At 50.6% G+C, this 24,070-nt stretch overlaps 1 protein-coding gene across 1 annotated transcript in view; it reads left to right on the plus strand.

Moving 5' to 3' along the window:
• Window positions 1–24,070, plus strand: part of LOC119953670 (5'-3' exonuclease PLD3-like) — a 54,842-nt gene that overhangs the window by 8,173 nt on the left and 22,599 nt on the right. Inside the window, exons 2-5 of the mRNA XM_038778182.1 lie at window positions 536–628; window positions 13,146–13,297; window positions 19,043–19,226; window positions 22,469–22,592. Coding sequence (XP_038634110.1) covers window positions 536–628; window positions 13,146–13,297; window positions 19,043–19,226; window positions 22,469–22,592 — 553 coding nt within the window. The remainder of the gene's footprint in view (window positions 1–535; window positions 629–13,145; window positions 13,298–19,042; window positions 19,227–22,468; window positions 22,593–24,070) is intronic.

Raw genomic sequence — 24,070 nt, forward strand, 5'->3', positions numbered from 1 at the left:
GGTTAATGGGGGGGGGGGCTGTTGGGTTACTTACTGGTATAGGGTGGATACGTTGACTTGAGTAGGGTGATCATTGCTCGGCACAACATCGAGGGCCGAAGGGCCTGTTCTGTGCTGTACTGTTCTATGTTCTATATGAGGCGCCCAGAATCATAACCGGGTGAAGTAATTATTTTACTTAATATACTATGCGGCCCTTTGTGAATTGTGAATTTCTGAATGTGGCCCTTGCACGGAAAAGTTTGCCCACCCCTGGCCTATATCTACCTGCCGGGGAATTTTCTTCCATGTATTTTGTGGCTACAACCTGCCACCTGGTGTTAGAGAAGAGTATAGCCCTTCTGTGTCATGGAGGTCGAAACGATTTGCAACATTTCCAACAAAATACTGATGAGAATAACTTGAGTAATGGATTTTTAAAATAACTTTTGGCAACAGAGGTTCAGTCCGTTTGTGTCCTTGATTATCCTGGAAAACTATAAATGTAATAACATGTTGCACTGTTGAAAGATCTGAACCTCTTTTTGTTATACAGATGAAGTCCCTAAGAAGCGTAGTGCATCAAATCTCACGCATACCACGTGCTAAAAGTCAAGGGAAATGCAAACGCGAGTGGGTAGGTAAGAATGTAAGGCCTGTACCATATAGTGTTATTGTAAGAATCTGATAGAGGTTAACACTTTAAATAATAAATAACTTCAACGTGTGCTCATGTACAGAATAGAGTAGAATCTTCATTATTTGCACTCCAACTATTTAGTGTTCTGACTGCCTGACAGGCCAGCAGGCTAACATCTTGTAAGAGACAGGGAAACAACACATTTTCTTCTGTTTTTACTGTATGTGGCTTCATTCTCAAGCCTGGGGTATTCCTGTCTCACATATATGGGCAAAACTTTGGGGACACCCTATTCACCAAATACCAAGATTAATGGAAATTCCACTTGGATGAAACAGGCTTGGTATTTGATTAAGATTCATAATTAAAATGGTGTTCTGTTCCTGTAACTCTTCATTATAACACAAGGAGATTGTTATAACCTGCCTGCTTACCATTGGCTGGGGACTAATGACAATCCCACAATCCTGTGGGAGTATGAGCTTCCTCAATGAGGGGGGGGGGGGGGGGTGAAGAAATCATTAGCAGACTCCCTGCATAAATAGAGCTGGCCAGTTTGGAACCAGCAGAGAGAGAGGAGAGAGCAGCAAGGGACGTTGCTGCTGCTGCTGCTGCTGTTGTATATACATAAATATATATGTTATTGTAAATAAATGTTATTTCTTTGTATCCTGAAAACTCGTGCTGGATTCTTCGTGGCCCTCACAGAAGAGATACTGTAGAAAACATTGCTAGATTCATGTATGTTACTTTATATTGATATGATGAGCGCATTTAACCACCACGTTGCGCCTGATGCACATCTGGGCGCGCTGGTTAAATGGCAGGAAAAGCCAAAATTCCGATTTGCGTCGAGCGTTGCAATCAGTTTGCAATCTAACCGGCCCTCTCCTGATGGCGAGTTCCAGATCGCGGCCAAATATAGCGAGCATATCATTAAACTTCATTTGCTTTAGTTTCCATCTCATTCGCGAGATTGCAGTTGAATGGAAAGGCCTCTGGGAATTAACCGGCTCCCCAGTGACAAATCACGCGGGCGTCGTTTAGTACTCCTTTTTAAATTGTGAAGCTGGCTCAATGACTGCTGAGGGGAACTGAGGAGGTGAGCAGCCATTTCCATTTTTGGGCATGCAGCTCAAGGGCATGCCCAAGCAGTTATTGAGGCCGTGGTCAGTAACGTGGCTAAAACCATAGAAGTTGACGATCTTCTTCATCAATTCCTGGTTCTCGTGTTCCACTTCCAACCCCCATCCCCTTAACCTACAATTGCTTCTGATTTAGAAGCTGCAGGGGGTACAAATATATACCTCTTAATTCCCCACCCAGTGATCCCTCACATGAGATCCACGTACCTTTCACCTTACAGATTCCCAAGAGCTGCAACCTGGCCAGGCAATGATGAAAGACTTACTGATGGAAACAGGGCCGGCTCAAGGCACCGGCAACTCGGGCAGTCGCCCGGGGCGCCATGTGCTAGGGGGCGCCAGAGACTCGGGTCCCGCGCATGCGCAGTTGGGCAGGTGCCAACCAGCGCATGTGCGGTGGCCGCCCTCCCCCAGGGCGCCCCCCCCCCTCGGTCCGCCCCCCCCCGCTCGGTCCGCTCCCCCCGCCCCCCCCCTCGGTCCGCCCCCGCCCCCCCCTCGGTCCGCCCCCGCCCCCCCCTCGGGTCCGCCCCCCCCCGCCCCCCCTCGGGTCCCCCCCACCCCGCCCCCCCCTCGGTCCGCCCCCCCCTCTGTCCGCCCCCGCCCCCCTTCGGGTCTGCCCCCCCCGCCCCTCCCCTCGGGTCCACCCCCCCGCCCCCCCCTCGGGTCCGCCCCCCCCTCGGGTCCCCCCTCGGCCCTGCCCCCCCCTCGGCCCCCCCCCCCCCCAAGGGCGCCGAAGTTCAGCTTGCCCGGGGCGCCAGCAACCCTAGGGCCGGCGCTGGATGGAAAAGCAGGAAGACAATGATGATGAAGAAGCACCTGTACTCATTCTCACTTACAGCCACTGGCTCAGATACTGGAACTGCACATTAAAGGGTAGCATAGAGGTGGAGTATGCACATTGTGCACTAGATTATATGGGACGTGCAGTCCCCACCCCTCTGGCTAAAAGGTCAAGGGAGGAGACTGCTCATGGGGAGAATAGCTGCCCTGCAATTATTAGTAGGTCCCTCAGGGACAAGATATCCTGGCTCAGAGAGCTGCCAGCCAATCAAAGTCTGGCAGCTCTCGCTGTATCGGTATTGCCAGCAGGAGCAGTGGCCACTGCCGGTACTGCACCCACACTGCGGCACTCACTGAGGCAGTGAGTTGCACTGGATCCGAACTTTGCAGGTGTGTGGTAATTTATGAGGGGCAGGGTTGGTGAGTGTGGTGGGTGCTGGAGTTTGAGAGGCCAAGGGGAAGGTAACCTGCAGTGGAGAAAGGTGGGGTCTTATATCCAATGGGCCCAGGAAACCAGTTAAGGAAAGGTTTGCCCCCTTTGCCCACCACCAGCCTAGGTAGGGAAACCTGATGGGTTCATCGCTTGTCATGGACGTCTCCCATCGTCGGGCAGGTTGCCCAACACCATGGCTAATGCTGGTGTAATTATGGGGCAGGGGTGGTTGTGTGGGCGGTGGTCCGACTGTCCGCTGGATTTAGCATTCCTTCAAACCTGTTGGTGGGGGGGACATTAAATTCAGCTGAGAGTTACTGGGCAGGAGTGGCTTGCTGCCAGGGCAGTGGATAAGGATAGCGCAGGTGCCAGGTCTTCAGAGGGTGAGGTTGCACATGATGTTTGCTGCAGAGAACATACATATGAGGACTTTGATGAGGTAGGTTACAGAAGAAGGCTGCTGGATGTGCGCAATGAATGCTTGGTCCCTGGCAGTGCTGCCAGAATGCCACCGTGCAATGTCAAGGAGAATGGCAGAGCCTGGCACCAACCTTGAACAGGGATTTACACAGAGCTCGGAGACCAATGGTTTCAGTGTGAAAGTGGCGGCCAACTCCATTAGCAAACTTGTGGATTCATTCGTGATGCATCATTTGATGGCTGATGTCTGTTACACTGGAAGCTCACTTTGAAGTCATTCAACATCAATTTACTGCCATGAAAGCTTAGACTCACAAAGTACCTGTGACAGTAAAGATGTGAAAAAGGGCTTGCAGAGTGTCATGGCAATCTAGAAATCTCTCCCTCAACAGCACCCTTAAAATGTGAGTGTACGATGACACCGTCTCACAGGGAAGCCTGAAATCCTCATGTAGCTGTGTGCTCGCCCTGCCAGTGCTCTCTGATGAGAAAAAATGACATATAATCAGGTTTCTTTAACTGGAGAGTGTCAACAACCTCCTAACATAGCAGCGGATGGCAAACTCTGAGATAGTGCAAATATCTTCAACTCCAGTTTGTAAGAGGCATGAAAGTTCAACGTCATGGGCACCTTAACAGCCACTGGCAGTGCCATCCTTGCTCTGCTCTGAGGTTGCAGCTGTGGCTACTGCAGGTGACAGATTTCAATGAAGTCATCCTTAATACTGTGTAGATATCATACACTGTTACGCACTGAGGTTCAGGAATGGGAATTATTCCCTGAACACAATGAGTGAATATGGCCTCCCAAAGAGAGCACGCCTCCTCCTCCCTCTTCTAGCAGCTTGTCCGCCTCTGTGTCACCCAGGCTCATTCTCTCAGTCATGCTGTATTCCATGTATAATGCTTACCACCGCATCAATGTTTGGAGGCAACTGGAAACCTTGAACTCGGCCAAAAGCCCTTCAGCACCCGCCACGCCACTCCCAGTACAATTTAGTAACATAAAAAAAAACTCGAGACAGCACCAAATATTTTTACATTCATAGCAACAATCAGCGGAAGTCAATAAGAACTCACCTTTAAATAGGGCTGGTGGAAGTTCCTTCCTACTGCTGAACATGTATTCAGCTATGAAAGATTGGACTTGCGGTTGCAGCTATGCGGAGCTAAGTTGCACGTTCGGCAGATCCCGCTAGAAATGGACTTTTGGGTTCTTTATAGGGCCCCCAACGGTACTTTTTTGACGATTCCCAGTGTGGGAAGGGGACAGCAATATTCCCCCGGCACTGTATGGATTGGACCAGGAGTGGAGCGGTGAAAAAAGTGGAATTGGAGCAGAGAAAGGTGCGAGGGAGGAAGACCAAGATGGCGGCGGGTGGACACCAGGCAGCGTGGGCGCAGTGGTCACAGAAGCAGCAGGAGTTTCTCTAGCGCTGCTTCACGGAGCTGAAGGCAGAGCTGCTGGAGCCGATGAAGGCGTCAATTGACAAGCTGCTTGAGACCCAGACGGCCCAAGGGGCGGCGATTCGCGAGGTCCGGCAAAATGTCTCAGAGAATGAGGACAAGATCTTGGGCCTGGCGGTGAAGGTGGAGATGCACGAGGCGCTCCATAAGAAATGGTAGGCGATGTTCGAGGACATGGAGAACCGGTTGAGAAGAAAGAATCTGCGGATTCTGGGTCTCCCGGAGGGGCTGGAAGGATCAGATGTGGGTGCCTACGTGGTCACCATGTTGAACACGTTGATGGGCGCTGGGTCCTTCCCGGGGCCCCTGGAGCTGGAGGGGGCCCATCGAGTCCTGGCGTGGAGGCCCAAGCCCAGCGAGCCGCCGTGGGCGGTGCTGGTGTGGTTCCACCGGTTCACGGACAGAGAATGTGTGTCAAGGTGGGCCAAGAAAGAGCAGCGCAGCAGTTGGGAGAACGCAGAGATCCGGATTTATCAGGACTGGAGCGCGGAGGTGGCTAAGAAGAGGGCCAGGTACAACCGGGCTAAGGCAGTGATGCACCGGAGAGGGGTGAAGTTCGGCATGTTGCAACCGGCGTGACTGTGGGTCACCTACAGGGACTGTCACCATTATTTTGAGATGCCGGAGGAGGCGTGGACCTTTATTCAGGCCGAAGAGCTGGACTTGGATTGAGGGCCGGGGACGAGGGGACGCTGAGGGGGGATGGTTGGACTGTTGTGTTGTGTTTTGGGGGGATTTTGTGGTTAGGTTGGGCAATGTTTCTTCTCTGTCTGTCGGGTGGGTTCGTAGGTGGGGGGCAGGTAAAAGCCTTTGGGTGTCAGTGGCTGGAAATCGGGATGGGGTCCCGAAAGGGGGGGGGGGGGGCGGAGGCCCAAGCCGGGGAAATTGGGACTAGGCCTGGAAAGGGAGCTATGCCAGAGGGGATGGGGTGGAAAGCGCGGGCTTTTGCGAGCTAAGAGTGGAAGGGGGTGGGGTCACGGGGGGTGGGGAGAGCCCGTTGATGGACAGGAAGGGGGAGGGGAGTTTCCCACATTGGGGGGGATCGATGGAGCGGCGGGAGTGGCCGGGGTCAGCAGGAGTCGGCTGACTCACGGGAGTGCAATGGGGGGAGCAATGCAGCTAGAGGGAGACCTAGCTGGAGGGAGGGGGGGGTGCAGCCCCCTGATCTGGCTGATAACCTGGAACGTAAGAGGCCTGAACGGGCCGGTTAAATGGGCCCGTGTGTTCGCGCACCTGAAGGGACTGAAGGCAGATGTGGTCATCTCGCTGAAGGCATCTGTGGGTTGCAGATCAGGTAAGGCTGAGAAAGGGGTGGGTAGGGCAGGTCTTCCATTCGGGGCTGGATGCAAAAAATCGGGGGGTGCCGATTTTGGTGGGGAAGAGAGTGTCGTTTGAGGCATTGAGCATCGTGGCAGACAATGGAGGTAGGTATGTGATGGTGAGTGGTAAGCAGCAGGGCGTGCGTGTGGTCTTGGTAAATGTAAACGCCCCAAATTGGGACGATGTGGGTTTCACGCGGCGCATGTTGGGCCAGATCCTGGACCTGGAAGCAGGGAGCTTAATAATGGGGGGGGGGGACTTCAACACGGTGCTGGATCCGGCATTGGATCGCTCTAGGTCTAGGACGGGCAGGAGGCCTGCGACGGCCAAGATGCTGAGGGGGTTTATGGACCAGATGGGAGGAGTGGACCCATGGAGGTTTGCGAGGCCGGGGGCCAGGGAATTCTCATTCTTCTCCCATGTTCATGAGGCCTACTCTCGGATTGACTTTTTTGTAATGAGCAGCGCACTGATTCCGAGGGTGGATGACACGGAGTACTTGGCAATAGTCATCTCTGACCATGCCCCGCATTGGGTGGACCTCGAGCTGGGGGAGGAGAGGGACCAGCGCCCACTGTGGCGCTTGGAGGTGGGGCTGTTGGCGGACGAGGAGGTGAGCGGGTGGGTCCGGGGGTGTATAGAGAGGTACCTGGAGGCCAATGATAACAGGGAAGTGCAGGTAGGGGTGGTCTGGGAGGCGCTGAAGGCGGTGGTTAGGGGAGAGCTGATCTCCATCAGGGCCCACAAAGAGGGGAAGGAGAGGAGAGAGAGGGAGAGGCTAGTGGGGGAGATGGTAAGGGTGTAGAGGTACTCAAGAGGACCCTGAGGAGGGATTACTTAAGGAGCGGCGCAGCCTCCAGGCCGAGTTTGACCTGTTAACCACCAGGAAGGCGGAGGTGCAGTGGAGGAAGGCGCAAGGGGCGGTGTACGAGTACGGAGAGAAGGCTAGCCGGATGCTGGCACACCAGCTTCGGAAGCGGAAGGCAGCGCGGGAGGGGGAGTGAGGGAGGGAGGGGGGAGCACGGTGCGAAGTGCAATGGGTATTAATGGGGTCTTCAGCGACTTCTATGAGGGACTGTATCGGTCTGAGCCCCTATCGGAGGGGGAGATGGGTCGCTTTCTGGACCGGCTGAGGTTCCCGAGGGTAGAGGAGGAGCAGGTGACGGGGCTGGGGGTGCCGGTTGGGTTAGAGGAACTGGCCAAGGGACGAGGGAGTATGCAGGCGGGGAAGGCACCAGGGCCAGATGGGTTCCCGGTGGAATTCTATAGGAAGTACGTGGACCTGTTGGGCCCGCTGCTGGTAAGGACTTTCAACGAGGCAAGGGAGGGGGGATCCCGCCCCCGACTATGTCTAGGGCGCTGATTCCTCTAATTCTAAAGCGGGACAAGGACCCCTTACAGTGTGGGTCATATACACCGATTTCACTTCTTAATGTGGATGCGGAACTGCTAGCAAAGATATGGCCACGAGGATCGAGGACTGTGTCCCGGGGATCATACACGAGGATCAGACGGGTTTTGTGAAAGGGAGGCAGTTGAATAACAACGTACGTAGGCTCCTGAATGTAATTATGATGCCGGCAATGGAGGGGGAGGCGGAGATAGTGATGGCTATGGACGCAGAGAAGGCCTTTGATAGGGTGGAGTGGGGGTACCTGTGGGAGGTGTTGAGGAGGTTTGGGTTCGGGGAGGGTCAGCTGGGTGAGGCTGCTGTATGAGGCCCCGGTAGCAACGAACAGGAGGAGGTCGGAATATTTCCGACTATACCGAGGAACGAGGCAGGGGTGTCCTCTATCCCCCCCCCCCCCCCCCTCTTTAAGCTGGCGATTGAGACCCTGGCCATGGCTTTGAGGGAGTCTAGGAACTGGAGGAGCTGGTGCGGTGGGGGGGGGGGGGACACCGGGTATCGTTATACGCAGCCAATCTGCTATTGTATGTGGCGGACCCAGTGGGGGGGAATGGCGGATGTGATGAGGATCCTGAGGGAGTTTGGGGATTTCTCTGGGTATAAGCTCAACATGGGGAAGAGCGAGCTGTTCATGGTGCACCTGGGAGACCAGGAGAGGGGGATTGGTGAGCTACCGCTAAAAATGGCAGAAAATAATTTTAGATACCTGGGGGTCCAGGTGGCTAGGAGCTGGGGGGCCCTGCATAAGCTCAACTTAGCAAGGCTGGAGGTGGAGCTAATGGAGGAGGAGTTCAAAAGATGGGATATGCTGCCGCTCTCCCTGGCGGGTAGGGTGCAGTCAGTTAAAATGACGGTGCTCCCGAGGTCTTTGTTTTTGTTACAGTGCCTCCCCATCCTGATCCCTAAGGCCTTCTTTAAGCGGGTCAGCGGGAGCGTTATGGGGTTCGTGTGGGCGCAGAAGACCCCGGGGGTGAGAAGGGTGTTTCTGGAGCGGTGCAGGGACAGGGGGGGGTGCTGGCGTTGCCTAACCTCTACGGGTACTATTGGGCTGCCAACGTGGCAATGGTACGCAAGTGGCTAATGAAGGGGGAGGGGGTGGCATGGAAGAGGTTGGAGATGGCATCCTGTGTGGGCACGAGCCTGGGGGCGTTGGTGACGGCATCCCTGCCACTCCCTCCGACGAGGTACACTATGTGCCTGGTCGTGGCGGCAACCCTCAAAATCTGGGGGCAATGGAGACGCCACAGGGGGGATGTGGGGACTTCAGTGTGATCTCCGATACGGGAGAACCATCGGTTTGTCCCGGGGAAAATGGATGGGGAGTTCCGGAGCTGGTACAGGGCGGGTATTAGGAGGATTGGGGACCTGTTCATCGACGGGAAGTTTGCGAGCCTTGGGGAGCTGAAGGAGAAATTCGGGCTCCCCCCTGGAAATGCCTTCTTCAGATACATGCAGGTAAGGGTGTTCGTTAGGCGTCAGGTGGTGGAGTTCCCACTGCTGCCGGCGCGCAGGGTCCAGAAAAGGGTGCTTTCGGGGGTGTAGATTGGAGAGGGTAGGATCTCGGCAACGTACCAGGTGATGCAGGAGGAGGCGGCTTCGGCAGAGGAGCTAAAAGGTAAGTGGGAGGAGGAGCTAGGGGAGGAGATCGATGAGGGTACGTGGGCGGATGCCCTGGGAAGGGTAAACTCTTCCTCCTCTTGCGCGAGGCTCAGCCTGATACAATTCAAGGTGCTGCACAGGGCGCACATGACCGGGGCAAGGCTGAGCCGGTTTTTTGGGAGTGAGGACAGATGTGTGAGGTGTTCGGGGAGCCCAGCAAACCACACCCACATGTTCTGGGCGTGCCCAGCGTTGGAGGAGTTCTGTATGTTCTATGTTTTAAATGGTTTTGGGCCCTGGAGAAATCCTCACCGGTTAATTTTTTTAGGCACTGGGGAGCTGAACTCAGCGATCGAGCCGCCATCTCTACATGAGCTTGCAGGTCCCCCACACCCCTTCACATGGGCAATGTCACCCCCCCCCCCCCCCTCCCAACACACATGGGCACTATCCCTCCCCCCAAGCGAGGATACCCGTCTATGGGGTCCCTTGGGAACCCCCATCTTCAGGCCCCCCCATGCTCCTTTACAGCCCCCCACCTTCCAGGGCCCTCACCGTCTCTCCTACCCAACCTCCCTGCGGCCTCTACTTACCTGTTTCACCCCCCACCCTCCGCCTTCCTTTCATTCTCCCTCGGACCCTGACCCTTGGCAATGCCACTCTGGCATCTGGGCACGCTTGCACTGCCAACCCTGGCATCCGGGTAGTGCTCCAGCTGGCTTGGCAGTGCCTGGGTGGCAGTGCCGATGTGCCAGATGGGCAGTGCCAAGGTGCCCACGTTTCAGGGGGAGGGCCAGGGAGCCAGCTTGAACTACCCCTGATCACTCGGGGATCTGCATTGGTCCAGGAGACCCCTCTGTTGCCGGTCCACCTGCCCCACATTTGAGTGGACCAGTACTGAATGCCTCATGGCTGCAGGCTCCCTGGCGAGGATGGTAGATCCCAGGAGGCCGGTAGACCCTGGTTTAAACCCTACTTAGGCGCGCACCATTTGGCCATGCCCCTTTTGAGTGTGTTTCAGATTCCGAAGCCTCATGGGACTTGGTTAGATCCCGTGAGGCGCGAAGGTTGCCGGGAAGCTTGCGAGAGGACTCTCTCGGAATCTACCGGCCATGTTGTGCACTCGCTCGAGTGCAACGAGCCCACAAAATCGTGCCCATTGTTATACTTACAACACGATATATACTACCGGGTTCCTGTTCTGCTCAGTGCCTTACTGGCCAACTTTTTGTACAGAGTTTAATAGAGATCCGCTGCCCCTAGTGAAGGAGATCATACTCCGCAAGTACAATGGGGAAGACAATCCTTCCCACCCCTTAGGCCCCGTGTGGGCTACTATACCCATCAAAATTTTGCCTCTAAATATCCAGACTACTAATCGAAGTGTGTAATGCCACTACTGTGTGGTCGCAAGAGTACTAAATCCATAGTGATAGTACTCATTTCTTGAGGTTTTCCATTTTATACTTTTTTTTTTCAAACCGATCAGCAAAAGAATAGAAAATAGGGCCTGGCGCATATTTCTTATGGGTCAGAGAAGGTAACCAACAGGAAGGGAGAGCAGGTTCAGTGGAATTAATGGCTGAACTAGAATGCTTTAACTTAGCTGAAGTACTTGTCTCCATTTCATGCGTTCTATTTTGAAGGCCGAAAGAATTGGTGGAGGAGTGCTTCAATGAATACTAAGCACAATGCTGTGGTACTGGTGTCAAGTTTGTCATCTTTAATCTGTGCGTCTATTTGAAATAGAGGAGAATCAGAGGGATGGAGCTCTTAAACTGCGACCTGCATTAACTAGGGATGACACTACTTTAGATCTTTTATTGTGCCGTGAGGCAGGGTTAATTGGTAACCTTATAGAAAAGATCCGTTGGGAAAAGATGATCGTATTACAATTGAATTCCATATTAAATTTGAAAGTGACAAACTCCAGTCCCAAATTCAAATTTAATATAGAATTCAATTGTAATATCATTTTGGCTCCACAATATATACTATGTCTACTGGTTCCCCTTTATCTACCCCATTAGTTCCAACGTCAAAAAGCTACCAAGTTTGTGAAACACTATTTCCCTTTCATAAGATCATATTGGTTTTGCCTGAGTATAGAATGCTTTTCTAAGTGTATTGTTTAAACTTCCTACAACACATGTGCAAATGTGTATTTTCCCTACAACTGATGTCAGACTATCTGGCTTGTAGCTCCCCATATACCCCCTCCTTTCTTAAATAGCACAGTTACATTTGCTCATTTCTAATTTCCTTAGAATCTAAGGAATTTGGGAAAATCATAACCGCCACATCCACTGGCTCTGTAGCTACCTCTCTTAGAAGCCTAAGATGTAAGCCATCAGGCCCTGGTGATATGCCAAGATTTTAGTCCATTAAGTTTCTACTATACTTTTTCTTTGCCGATATTAATTATCTTAAGTTTGTCACTCTTTTTGGCATCTTTTCTTTTTCTGGTAAATTCCCCCTCATTTCTCCTCTCACTGTCTCTAAGGGACCAATACTTACTTTAACTATTCTTCTTTTCATGTACTTGCACAAGCTCTTCAAATCTCTTTTTGTCTTCCTGATTCATTTACACCCGCTTATTTTTTCCCTTTTTATAAACCTTTGTCTGGTATCTAAACCACTCCTAATTCTCTAGTTAACTACATTGTAACCTTCTTTTAATCTGCTACTATCCTGCAGATCTTTATTAAGCTACAGATGGATCTTTCTTGCTAGATTTTATTTATCAATTGAATATATTTTTGTCCAACATTTTGCATTGTTTCTTTAAATATATCCCACTGTTAATTTAGCACCACACTGTTTAGTCTATTTACCCAATCAGCCTTAGCCGGCTTTTCCCTCATGCCCATGTAATTGGCTTTCTTTAAGTTTAAGATTCTTGTTTGGGACTGGACTATGTCACTTTCAAATTTAATATGGAATTCAATTGTATTATGATCACTTGTATCAACTGTATTATGATTACTCGCATCAATTGTATTATGATCACATTGCTGATGCACTGTTACCATTAAGTCCTCTGCATGTCTATCTAAATCCCTGGGTGGGATTCTCCATCCCGCCACACTCGTTTTCTGGTGCGGCTCGCCCCTGCCGGCAGCGGCCAATGGGGTTTTCCATTGTGGGCACTCCTACGCGTTGGGACGTCCAGGGAGAGTGCGCTGCCGGTGAAGTGGAGGATCCCGCCAACGGAGAATCCAGCCTCCTATACTTTTCTCTTCAGATATCTACATTTTCCTTCACCTGAATCCTCCCTCTGCTGATTTAGGTTAAAACCCTGATCAGGATTTTTTTATATAAAACTTGGTTCCATATTCGGCCGGTTGGCACAGTGGTTAGCACTGCTGCCTCACCCTACCAGGGACACGGGTTCAATTCCGGCCTCAGGAGACTGTGTGGAGTCTGCACGTTCTCCCCGTGTGTACGTGGGTTTCCTCTGGGTGCTCCGGTTTCCTCCCACAGTCCAAAGATGTGTAGGTTAGGTGGAATTTCCATGCTAAATTGCCTCTGAGTATCCAAGGGTGTGTCGGTGAAGTGGGGTTACGGGGATAGTGGGGGGTGGGGTGGAGGGGGGGGGGTAGTGGGCCTAGATAAGGTGCTCCTTCAGAGGGACGGTGCAGACCTGATGGGCCGAATGGCCTCCCTCTGCGTTGTGGGAATTCTATGGTTCTATTCCTTTCAAAATTTTAATTGAACAACCCTTTGCATTTGTCCTCATTCCATCCTGCTACGATACAAATGAATAAATCTTTGGTTTCAGTGATACTTGAGTGAGAAGCAATCATGATTGACCTGTATGAATATAGACCAAGATAAACAGTCAAAAGTACAATGAGAAACAAAACACAGAAAAATAGAAACCTTGGATGGTTGACTGTAGTTCCCTGCTTCTGCTTTTAAAAAGTGTATGTTTATTGTGATTGATTTTTTTAGTGGAAAGGACCAGTTGTTTTCCTTTTACTCACAGCCATTTGCTTGGCAACGTTTGCTGTGATTCAATCAATGCGCAAACTGATGGAGAATATATCGGGTGGACAAAAAGCTTGGGAAAGACTGCATACCCCAACTTGTGATGATCCCTGCAGGTAAGTTACACAATTCAATTGAAAGGTAAATCATGAAATCAAAACTATAAAGACCTGAAGAAAACTCAGCCTTTTCAGTTCTCAAAGTAGTCCGTAGAACCGTAAAATCCCTGCAGTGAACGCGGAGGTCTTTCGGCCCATCAAGTCTGCACGACCCTCTGAAAGAGCACCCCAGCTAGGCCCATTGCCCCACCCTATCCCCATAATCCCACCTACCCTTCATATCCCTGGACACTAAGGGCAATTTAGTGTGATCAATCCACCCAACCTGCATACCTTTGGACTGTGGGAGGAAACTGGAGCACCCGGAGGAAACCCACGCAGACACGGGGAGAACGGGCAAACTCCACAATTTCTAATCACAGAACAAACTGGGCAGTCAGCTCTTTGCACCTTTTCCTGTGCTGGCTTCTCAACTGGTTTTAGCTACTCTAACACCTGTATGAGTTATTAATCTTTTCTCATTACCCTCCACATTCGTTTTACACAACTACATGTGAAATTAAGTAAGGCCATAAGTAATAGGAGAAGGATTAGGCTATTTGGTGCCTTCAGCCCACTTTGCCATTCAATAAGATCATGGCTGGTCTGATTGTGGCCTTAGCTCCACACCCCGTCTGGCCCCATATCCTTTAACTCCCTTCTCAATCAAAAATCTTTAAAAATACTATTTTATGAAGAAAGGTTTTCCCAATATTACACCTTCACAACCATATTGAAACTTCAATTACAATATTTCTCACTCACAATTGTGCCACATCAGCCTTTGCTGTGCTCTGTGAAAGAGAATTCCGAAGACTAAGGGCGGGATTCTCCAACCCCCCCGCCGGGCCGGAGAATCGCTGGGGAGGGGAGCGTCGTGAATCTCGCCCCGACGCCAACTGCTGGATTCTCCGGCGCCAGTTTTTCGGAGGGGGCGGGAATTGCGCCGCACCGGTCAGGGGCAGTTGGCAGCGCCCTCCCACCCCCGTCTGTTTTCGGCGGGTCCCGACGGCGTAAAATACATCGGGTCCGTCCGTACCTGCGGGACCTGGCTCTGCAGGCAGCCTGTGGAGTCCTCGGGGGATGGCGCGGGGGTATCTGACCCAGGGGGGCCCACGATCGGGGCCCACTGATCCGCAGGCATGCCTGTGCCGTGGGGGCACTCTTTTCCTCCGCGCCGGCCGGTGTAACGGTCCGCCATGGATGGCGCAGAGAAGAACCACCCTGCGCATGCGCTGGGATGACGCCAGCACACGCTGGAGCTCCCACGCATGCGCCAACTCGAGCCAGCGGCAGAGGCCCTTCGGCGCCAGTTGGCACACCTTCCGGGTGGCCCAATGCCGGAGTGGTTCACGTCACTCCTCAGCGCCGTTACGGCCCGCCCCGCTGGATTCTCCATTCCGCCAGACACATTTTCTGGTGTGGCACACCCCCACCTGCAGCAGGATCCTCCTCCCTGGCAGCCGGCCAGTGAGATATCCCATTGTGGCTCCCCCAGGCCATTGGGAAATCCGAGGGCATGAGTGTGGTGGAGGCAAAGTGGAGGATCCCGCCGATGGAGAAACCCGTCCTGAGGGCGCCTAAAAGCCATGATTCTCCCCAAAACATTCTACGTTACTTTGTGGTGGGATCCACACACCCGGCCCACCCACCCGGATCACCCACCCGGCCCACCCACCCGGTCCACCCACCCGGCCAACCCACCCGGCCCGCCCACCCGGCCCGCCCACCCGGCCAGCCCGCCCACCCACCCGGCCCACCCACCCACCCGGCCCACACACCTGGCCCACCCACCCGGCCCACCCACCCGGCCCACCCACCCGGCCCACCCACCCGGCCCACACACACACCCAGTTTCCCCAACACTATTCATTTTCGCTTAGTCACTTTTTTGGGCCCTGGGAAGTTTCTCACTGGTTTAGCCCACCCATGGTTAATGGACCTTTACGGGTCCACATCCCGCCCATGGTGATCTTGCAGTGAGCGGAGAGGAAGAATCCAGCCCTTGGAATTTTTTTCAGCACCGGGGAGCTGAATCAGAAATCAGGCCGCCATTTTGAAAGGGTGACCCGCTCTCTAAGTGAACTTGTGAATTCCCCTCACCCCCACCCACGGGCAATGACACTACCCCACCTCCCACCCCCCTAAGGGGGACCCCCTCTTCAGGCCTTCCCAAGCCCCCTTACAGCACCCCACCCCTCCAGGACCCATACCTAACACACCCCCCAACCTCCCGGAGGCCCCTACTTACCTGCCCTGCACATCCCCACCCTTCAAATGCACCCTCCACTCTCCCTCCTTTCATTGGCAAGCTCTCCTCAGGCCCTGACCCATCATAGTGCCACCCTTGCACTGGCAGCCTGGCACCCATGCAGTACTCCAACCAGCACCTTGACATTGCCAGGGTGGCAGCTGAGCAACGCCAAGGTGCTCATGTTCCAAGGGGAGGGCCGGAGGGGGGGGGGGGGGGTGACCCTGCACTAATCCTGACCACCAAGGGGCCTCCAATGGCCCAATGATAGTTCCTGGGTGCCGTTCTGCCTGGTCCACGTTCTTGTGGACTTACATTGATCGGCGCCTGGCTGCAGCCTCCCTGCGGAGGCTGGGGAATCGAGGAATGTCGGTGTATCCTGTGTAAGTAGGCCGACTTCCGCGATTGCCGTTTGGTCCTGCCCCTTTTGGGTAGAGTTCCAAATCCGACCTCTCGAAGGACTTGGGTGAATCTTGCGAGGCACGGAGGCTGCCGGGAGAAGCGCAGGAGTCTCTCCCAGGAATCTGCATTGTGCTCTCGCTCGAGGGTAATGCGGCCAGAGAGTTGCGCCCTAAGGCCACTCAGAGAGAAGAAGTTCCTCCCCATCTGCATCTTAATGGGAGGCCCCTTGTTTCGTTTCACAATAGTTTACATTATTTCCAGGTCACCTCCTGCTCGGATCCTGGACAAGATCAGAACTGCTAAATCACACAGAGCTGTGGCTAATTTTGGAGCATCTGGCATTAATTTGGACTTGTCAATTGAGAACAGGAGAGGCAAACGGACCACAGTTGTAGATCTTGACAGTTGCTGAACAGGACGTTGCGGCTGGAGAGCCTGGGACTCCGCTCCTCCGCCCCCATCCCACAACCCCACCTCACTCATATGATGCTAATAAGTCCACTCAGGCCCCGCTCAGCACCTCCTTCCTGGCAGACATGCAAATGTAACCTAAAGGAAATGGAAACTTGCCAGGACCTTGCTCCAATTGTCCTGCCTTTCTTTTATGGAGAATTAATATTTGCTTGGGACAAATATCAAGAAAATTGGTCCCATAATATCTGCTTCAGAACCATTTGTGTTTGATGTTTCAATAACCCGCTGCAAAAAAAAATTCTCAATTTGTCCTTTACTCTTCCAGCGATTATTGGAAACCTACGCCAATTGTTATACTGATTTTGCTAATCAATGGATAAGTCTTTCACTGTCAAAGTTTTGAAAACATCCATTATATCCTCCCTTAAATGCTTCCATTCCAGAGAAAAAAGTTGCAGTTCATTCAAATCTTTCTTTATAATGTACATCCGAAAGAAATTCCTTACTTTTGTATGTAATGCCTTTATAAACAAAATGGAGAATTGCATTCAATGTTATGGTTTTTTCAATCCTGCCCTCCAAAGTTAAAAATCTTGATACCTGCATTTGAAAGTCTTTCCCCAAAATGTCACCTACTCGCTCACGCGATTAAACTCAATCTGTTGCACTCTTGATGCAGCACGGTGGCACAGTGGTTAGCACTGCTGCCTCAACGTTCCAGACCCGGGTTCGATTCCAACCTCGGCACACTGTCTGTGTGGAGTTTGCACTTTCTCCCCCTGTCTGCGTGGGTTTCCTCCAGGTGCTCGAATTTCTTCCCACAGTCCAAAGATATGCAGGTTAGGTGGATTGGCCATGATAAATTGTCTCTTTGTGTTCAAAAGGTTAGGTGGGGTTACTGGGTTACAGGGATAGGCTGGAGGTGTAGGCTTAAGTAGGGTGCTCTTTCCTTGTCCCGTGCAAACTCGATGGGCCGAATGGCCTACTTCTGCACTGTAAATTCTATGATTCTCACAGTTTCCAAACCCTGAAATGATCATAAACCTAATATGGGGACATACTTGGACATAAAGTTGGAAAATGCAAGGACGAACCCAATTATAGCAATCGCTAATAACAGGACCAGACAGCAGCGATATGAAGAATGAACAGCATAATTAGAATATTATTGAGGCTGAAATGTCTGCTATCTGTGATTTTTAATGCACATACATTCCCATGGATTGGTGTTTTTCAACATATCGTTGTCCACTTCCAAACAGCTGAAAAACATTTCGAAGCAATTCGCTGGTGCAGGAGATGGGTCCTTTTCTGTCCACGTAAATTCATATGTGTAGGGGTGGCCTTTGAAAGAATTGCACTGTGGCCTGTCTCCAGAGTTCCTTGGATCAGACATTCTGTCGGGAAAAGAAGAGCAGGTGACAGTAATCTTTAATTCTCAGGCTTATCCTCCCTTCAGGATATTGGAATAATACTGAGGCTTTCTGACTATTCGCCATCAACAGCCCAAATTCAGTCAGAAGGCTCCACTCTTAAAGAACTCGCACCGAGTTTAGGGCCTCAGAGATTTCTAGCTTTAAAAAGATAAAGGGAGTCCAAAGTAAGGAAAAAGTAAATGATATTAATTTTACAACAATTGGATACACGAGTACCGGCAGAACCTCACCAGATACTCTCTCCTTTCGGTCTCTTCCAAACTGGCCGACCTTTTATACAAGTACGGGTAAACTACCCAGCCCCTAGCAGGAGAACTCTTCCTCCTTAAGGAGCACAGAGAAGACAATCATCCCCATACCGTGGCTGGGATTCTCCGACCTCCCCGCCGGGTCAGTGAATCCCCGGGGGGGGGGGGGGGCGCGAATCGTGCCCCGCCTCCCCGACGCCGGCTGCCCTATTCTCCGCTGTTGTTTTTCGGGGGCCGGTGGGATTCCCACCACGCCAGTCGGGGGCCGTTGACAGCAGCCCCCCTAGTGATTCTCCGGGCCCCGAAGGGCCGAGTTGCCGTCCCGCCGGTGTGACTTACTCACCTTATGCACGGCGGGACCTGGCAGGTAAGTGTGCAGGGGCGGTCCTGAGGGGGGGGGATCGACCCCATGGTGGTCTGGTCCGAAATCGTGGCCTACCGATCCTGCGGGTGGGCTGTTTCCGTGGGGGCCTTCTTTCCACCGGGCCGGACCCCTGTAGGGCTCCATCATATTGCCCGGGAGCCGGCGCGGAGAAGAGAGCCTCCACGCATGCGCAGAAATATGCCCGCCGGTCTGCGCATGCATGGAAATACGCCGGCCGTTCCGCGCATGCGCGAACTTGCTCCAGTCCTGTGGCGCCGGCTGGAGCGGCGCCAACCACTCTGGCGTCAGCCTAGCCCCCGAAAATTTGGAGAATTCCTCACTTTCGGGGGCTATTGCCGCCCGAGTGGTTGGCGCCGATTTTCCCGCCGGTGCGGCGGCTTAGCCCCCAGAGGGGAGAATCCCGCCCCATATGTCCCGTGCAGGTTATTACACTAGCCCTGTTCCTAGTCTTTAAATTCTAGACCTTGTCCGGGTGGGCCTGAGCTGGAGTTGCTCCCAGGCTATGTTAATGGCTACTGGCAATTTTAGCCCAATGTTGGGTCAGAGGAGATCCAGGTAAATGTGTTTCCTAGATAATGCTGCTCTGTGACATAGAGTACCTAACAGCAAATCACACTGTTCTTTCAGCTTTGTTGTTGCAGAGAGTGTCCCAGACGGTTTAGCCTATAATGAAAATGCTACAAAATATCAATCGACATACAACTCCTGGTTAAACCTAATCAATATAGCAAACAGCAGCCTGGACATTGCCTCTTTTTATTGGACTCTTACTGGACGTGATATAAATGTGACTGATCCCACCTCCAAGCCTGTAAGTAAAACTGCTCGGGCTTATCAAGTACCTGGTTGTTTGTATTCTGAGCCGTCTTATTGTGCTTTTGAGATGAATCAAAATGTAAACTTGTATTAGGATCAAAATAGAAAGATAGGACTTGCTATATATGAAGAAGTTAACAAGCCACCTGGTCCAGATGGCATGAGCTCTTAAGTTGCTAAAGGAACCAAGGGTGGAGATAACAGATACTCTGACCACGATCTTTCAATCCTCCTTGAATATTGGAGCAGTTCCAGAGGACTTCAATATTATACCCCTGTTCAAAACAGAGACGAGGGATATACATGGTAACTATAGGCCATTCTGTCTAATGCCAGTGGTAGGAAAGCTAGAGATCATTGTCAGGGAAGATTCTCACTTGAAGAAGCATGGATTAGCCAGGGATAGCCAGGACAAATTTGTTAAACACAAATTGTGCCTGACTAACTTTGTTCAGTTCTTTGATGCCGTAACTGAGAGTTGTGGCTGAAGGTAGTGCAGTAGATGTATATACGGATTAAAAAATATATTTGACAAAATACCTCAAAACAGACTTATTCAGAATATAGAAACGCATGATACTAAAGAGACGTTGGTTAAGGGGTAAGAGACATAGTTGTGCTGAATGGATATTTTTCTAACCATGAAGAAGCATGCAGTGGGGCCCCAAGGTGGCAGTATTGGAACCTTTGCTTCCTCTATTATATACCTCTTCATTCATCTGAGGAATGAGCAGCATTCCGAAAGCTAGTGATTCAAAACAAACCTGTTGGACTTTAGAACATAGAACATAGAACAGTACAGCACAGAACAGGCCCTTCGGCCCTCGATGTTGTGCCGAGCAATGATCACCCTACTCAAACCCACGTATCCACCCTTTACCCGTAACCCAACAACCCCCCCCCTTAACCTTACTTTTTAAGACACTACGGGCAATTTAGCATAGCCAATCCACCTAACCCGCACATCTTTGGACTGTGGGAGGAACCGGAGCACCCGGAGGAAACCCACGCACACACGGGGAGGACGTGCAGACTCCACACAGACAGTGACCCAGCCGGGAATCGAACCTGGGACCCTGGAGCTGTGAAGCATTTATGCTAACCACCATGCTACCGTGCTGCCCACTTTAACCTGGTGTTGTAAGACTTTTTACTGTCCAAAGCCGGCATCTCTACATTATGTCTATTATATATAACTTGGGTTTCGGGAGTACAGTTTCGAAGTTTGAGAATCTTACAGAAGTTGGCAACTTTGTAAATAGTGACGTGGAAACCAGCAGACTTCAGGAGGACATGGATAGACTGGTGAAATTCACAGACACATGGATGATGCTGTTCAATAAAGCCACTTGTGAGGTTCTATATTCTATAGAATCCCTACAGTGCAGAAGGAGGCCATTCAGCCCATTGAGTCTGCACTGACTCCCTAAAAGAGCACCCTGCCTAGGCCCACTCCCCCACCTTATCCCCGTAACCTCACCTGACCTTTGGACACTAAGGGGCAATTTTATCATGGCCATCCACCTACCCTGCACATCTTTGGACTGAAGGAGGAAACCGGAGCACCAGGAGGAAACCCACGCAGACACAGGGAGAATGTGCAAACTCCACACAGCGAGTCACCCAAGATCAGAATTGAACCCAGGTCCCTGACGTTGTGAGGCAGTAGTGCTAAACACTGTGCCATCATGCCACCACGGGATGCACTTTGGGAGTAACAACGTGAAGGTGCAATATAATCTAGAGCAAGGAAAGGAGTGGGAGTAGGTGCATTTTTACAAATCTTTGAAGCTGGCAGGGCAGGTTGATAAAGCAGTTAAATAAACATATGGGACTGTGATTAGGTGCACAATGCACAAGGAAGTCTTGCTAAATCATTACAACTCTCTGATTACTTCTCAGAATTGTAGTGCTTACAATTCTAGGCACCGCATTTTAGGAAGTTTGTCACGGTCTAAGCAGAGAAGGTTTATCAGGATAGCAGAGAGGAGGCAGAGTGGTTACACGGAGAAGTTGGAAGTGCTGAGAAGTCAAGGGGAGCTCTAATTAAGACATTCAAAATTATAAGAGGTTTGACAGAGCAAGTAAGAAGAAACTATCTCCCAAGCAGGGTGGCAAGCAGAAATCATACAATCAATATGATTTGCAAAAGAACCAGAGGAAACATTTCTTCACAAGAGAGGGTTGTTATTCTGGAATACACTGCCTGAAAAAGTGTTGGAAGTGAATTCCATGGAAACATTATAAAAACAATTAAACACGTACTTGGAAGGGCACTAATTTGCAAAGTGATTGGGGGAAATACCCATGGGCTGGTTTAGCTCACTGGGCTAAAGAGCTGGCTTTTAAAGCAGACCGGCAGGCCAGCAGCACGGTTCAATTCCCGTACCAACCTCCCCGGACAGGCGCCAGGATGTGGCGACTCGGGGCTTTTCACAGTAACTTCATTGAAGTCTACTCGTGACATGAAGCGATTTTCATTTTTCATTTTTTTCAAATGTGTTGTGCAGGACTAAATTAGACACTTCTTTTAAATAGTTAGCACAGATATGACAAGCTTAATAACATCCTTCTGTATTATAAGATAAACTGAAGGGTATTTATTTAAATTATTGACATGGGATTAGAATTTCTCTCTGGCAATAAGGTCAGTGTCTATCTCGAGCATGTTTTTATATTAACAGACTAAAAAATTCCACAGCAGGGCAACAAAGTACTTCCACCACTAGGTGGCAGTAACTCCATGTTCTACGATCCCATTGTGATTTAACAAAATGAACGCACTGCATTCTATTTTTATTCCCATTAATGTTGGAGTTAAATGTTTACAATGTTAAGCTGTGAAAGACATGGAACAATATATCTTTTCACGTCGCCTCTTTATTGTCCGAGGTTTTCTAATCAAGGATGCCACCATTTTGTTTCATTCGTTCATGGGATGTGGACGTCACCGACTGTGAGGCATTTATTGCCCATTCCTAATTGCCCTTGAGGGGGCAGTTAAGAGTCAACCAGTATTACTAAAGAATTACCAAAGACTTGTTTTAGGGGTTACACTAATTTGTGATGAATCCCAGTTGCCTTCATACTTTTAATTTTGCAAACTCCTCCCTGTCGCTTGTTGGCCCTTGTATTTCCAATACATGTACATAGTACATTTTCTGATGGTGGGAATGGGCTGAATGATTTTTAAAAATTTATGTCTTGTGCTCTTGGCATTTGTTTTTGCTACCACAGGGTGAAATCCTGCTTCATGAATTGGGGAAATTGCCATTGAAGAATGTCCGTGTGCGCATTGCATCAAGTGCACTTTCTTTTCCCCACCAACTCTCCACCGACCTCAATATTCTGAAAGAGAAAGGTGAGAACTATAATGCTTGGCAACCTGTCTCATTTTCACTGCAATAAAAGCTTGTCACTGGCAGTGTTAGGAAATAGAACAATCAGTGCCGATAGGTGCTGGAGCCTGATACCAATCCAGCTACCACTGGAAATGCACTGCAGGTCAACCAGCCCCTGTAAAGAGAAAAAAGGAATCCATGTCTCAGGCGCAATCAGAATGGCTGAGTGGTCTAAGGCGCTGCATTCAGGTCGCAGTCTCATCTGGAGGCGTGGGGTCGAATCCCGCTCCTGGCATTGACTTTGAGGCAGCACGGTAGCACAATTGCTTCACAGCTCCAGTGTCCCAAGTTTGATTCCCGGCTTGGGTGGCTGTCTGTGCGGAGTCTGCAGGTTCTCCCCATGTCTGCGTGGGTTTCCTCTGGGTGTTCCGGTTTCCTCCCACAGTCATTCCTCCCAAATGTGCAGGTTAGGTGGATTGGCCATTCTAAATTGCCCTCAGTGTCCAAAAAGGATAGGTTGGGTTATGGGGATAAAGGGGATGTGGGGAGGTGTGGGGCTTAGGTAGGGTGCTCTTTCCAAGGGCCGGTGCAGACTCGATGGGCCGAAGTGCCTCCTTCTGCACTGTAAATTCTATGATTCGTCCTCAGAACACCTTCTTAGAAAAGCTCCTGTACCTAAAATATTAACCTGCCTGTTTACTTTGGAGGCCGATGAGTATTTCCAGAAGTTTCTCGGATTATTTCAGGTGTCTAGAATTTGTACCTTTTCTTTTATATGTGGGTGATGTGTGGTTGTTAACAAACTTATCTTACAAAGCATAGTTTGTGTTTTGTTGACAAAAGTGCACTTTTGATACACTGTGCTCTCTGTATGAAATATGAAAGCACACTTTCAGTTACTTTTTGATTTTTCTTTATGATCTGCAGGTAAAAAGGACCAGGAGTTTTCTGCAAAGCAATCACATAAACTAATAACCCAGCTTAAGGAATGCCTAAAATTGTCAATGCTACCACAAATACATAAAGAATACTTTCACTTAACTTGCTCCTTTTCTAGCAAGCATATTTAAAACAGTTTTTACCGATATACATTTTCATGTCTCTAAGTTATTATTTTTCAGTACTACATAGTTTGTTCATAAATACCCCCCGTTATTTCTTTTCTTGCCCCAACTTACCTTCACTGTCCTTCTTTCTGGCCTGATCTGGCCGTTGGGTTACGGGTATAGGGTGGATACGTGGGTTTGAGTAGGGTGATCATTGCTCGGCACAACATCGAGGGCCGAAGGGCCTGTTCTGTGCTGTACTGTTCTATATTCTATATTCTAAATGTCTTACTTATATGTCCTGCGATGCTTATAGTTAATCTTTTGCTGTATTGTCAGTGGGTAAGGGTGAGTTTGGGCTCTTTATGTCATGGAGACTAGCCGCATGACATAGATTGAGGGTTGGTGCTGGGTTGAAGTTGTGTTATGTGCTTAGTGGAGGTGGCGGATGG

The sequence above is a fragment of the Scyliorhinus canicula genome, chromosome 2, assembly GCF_902713615.1.
Source record: "Scyliorhinus canicula chromosome 2, sScyCan1.1, whole genome shotgun sequence".
Taxonomy (NCBI): Eukaryota; Metazoa; Chordata; class Chondrichthyes; order Carcharhiniformes; family Scyliorhinidae; genus Scyliorhinus; species Scyliorhinus canicula.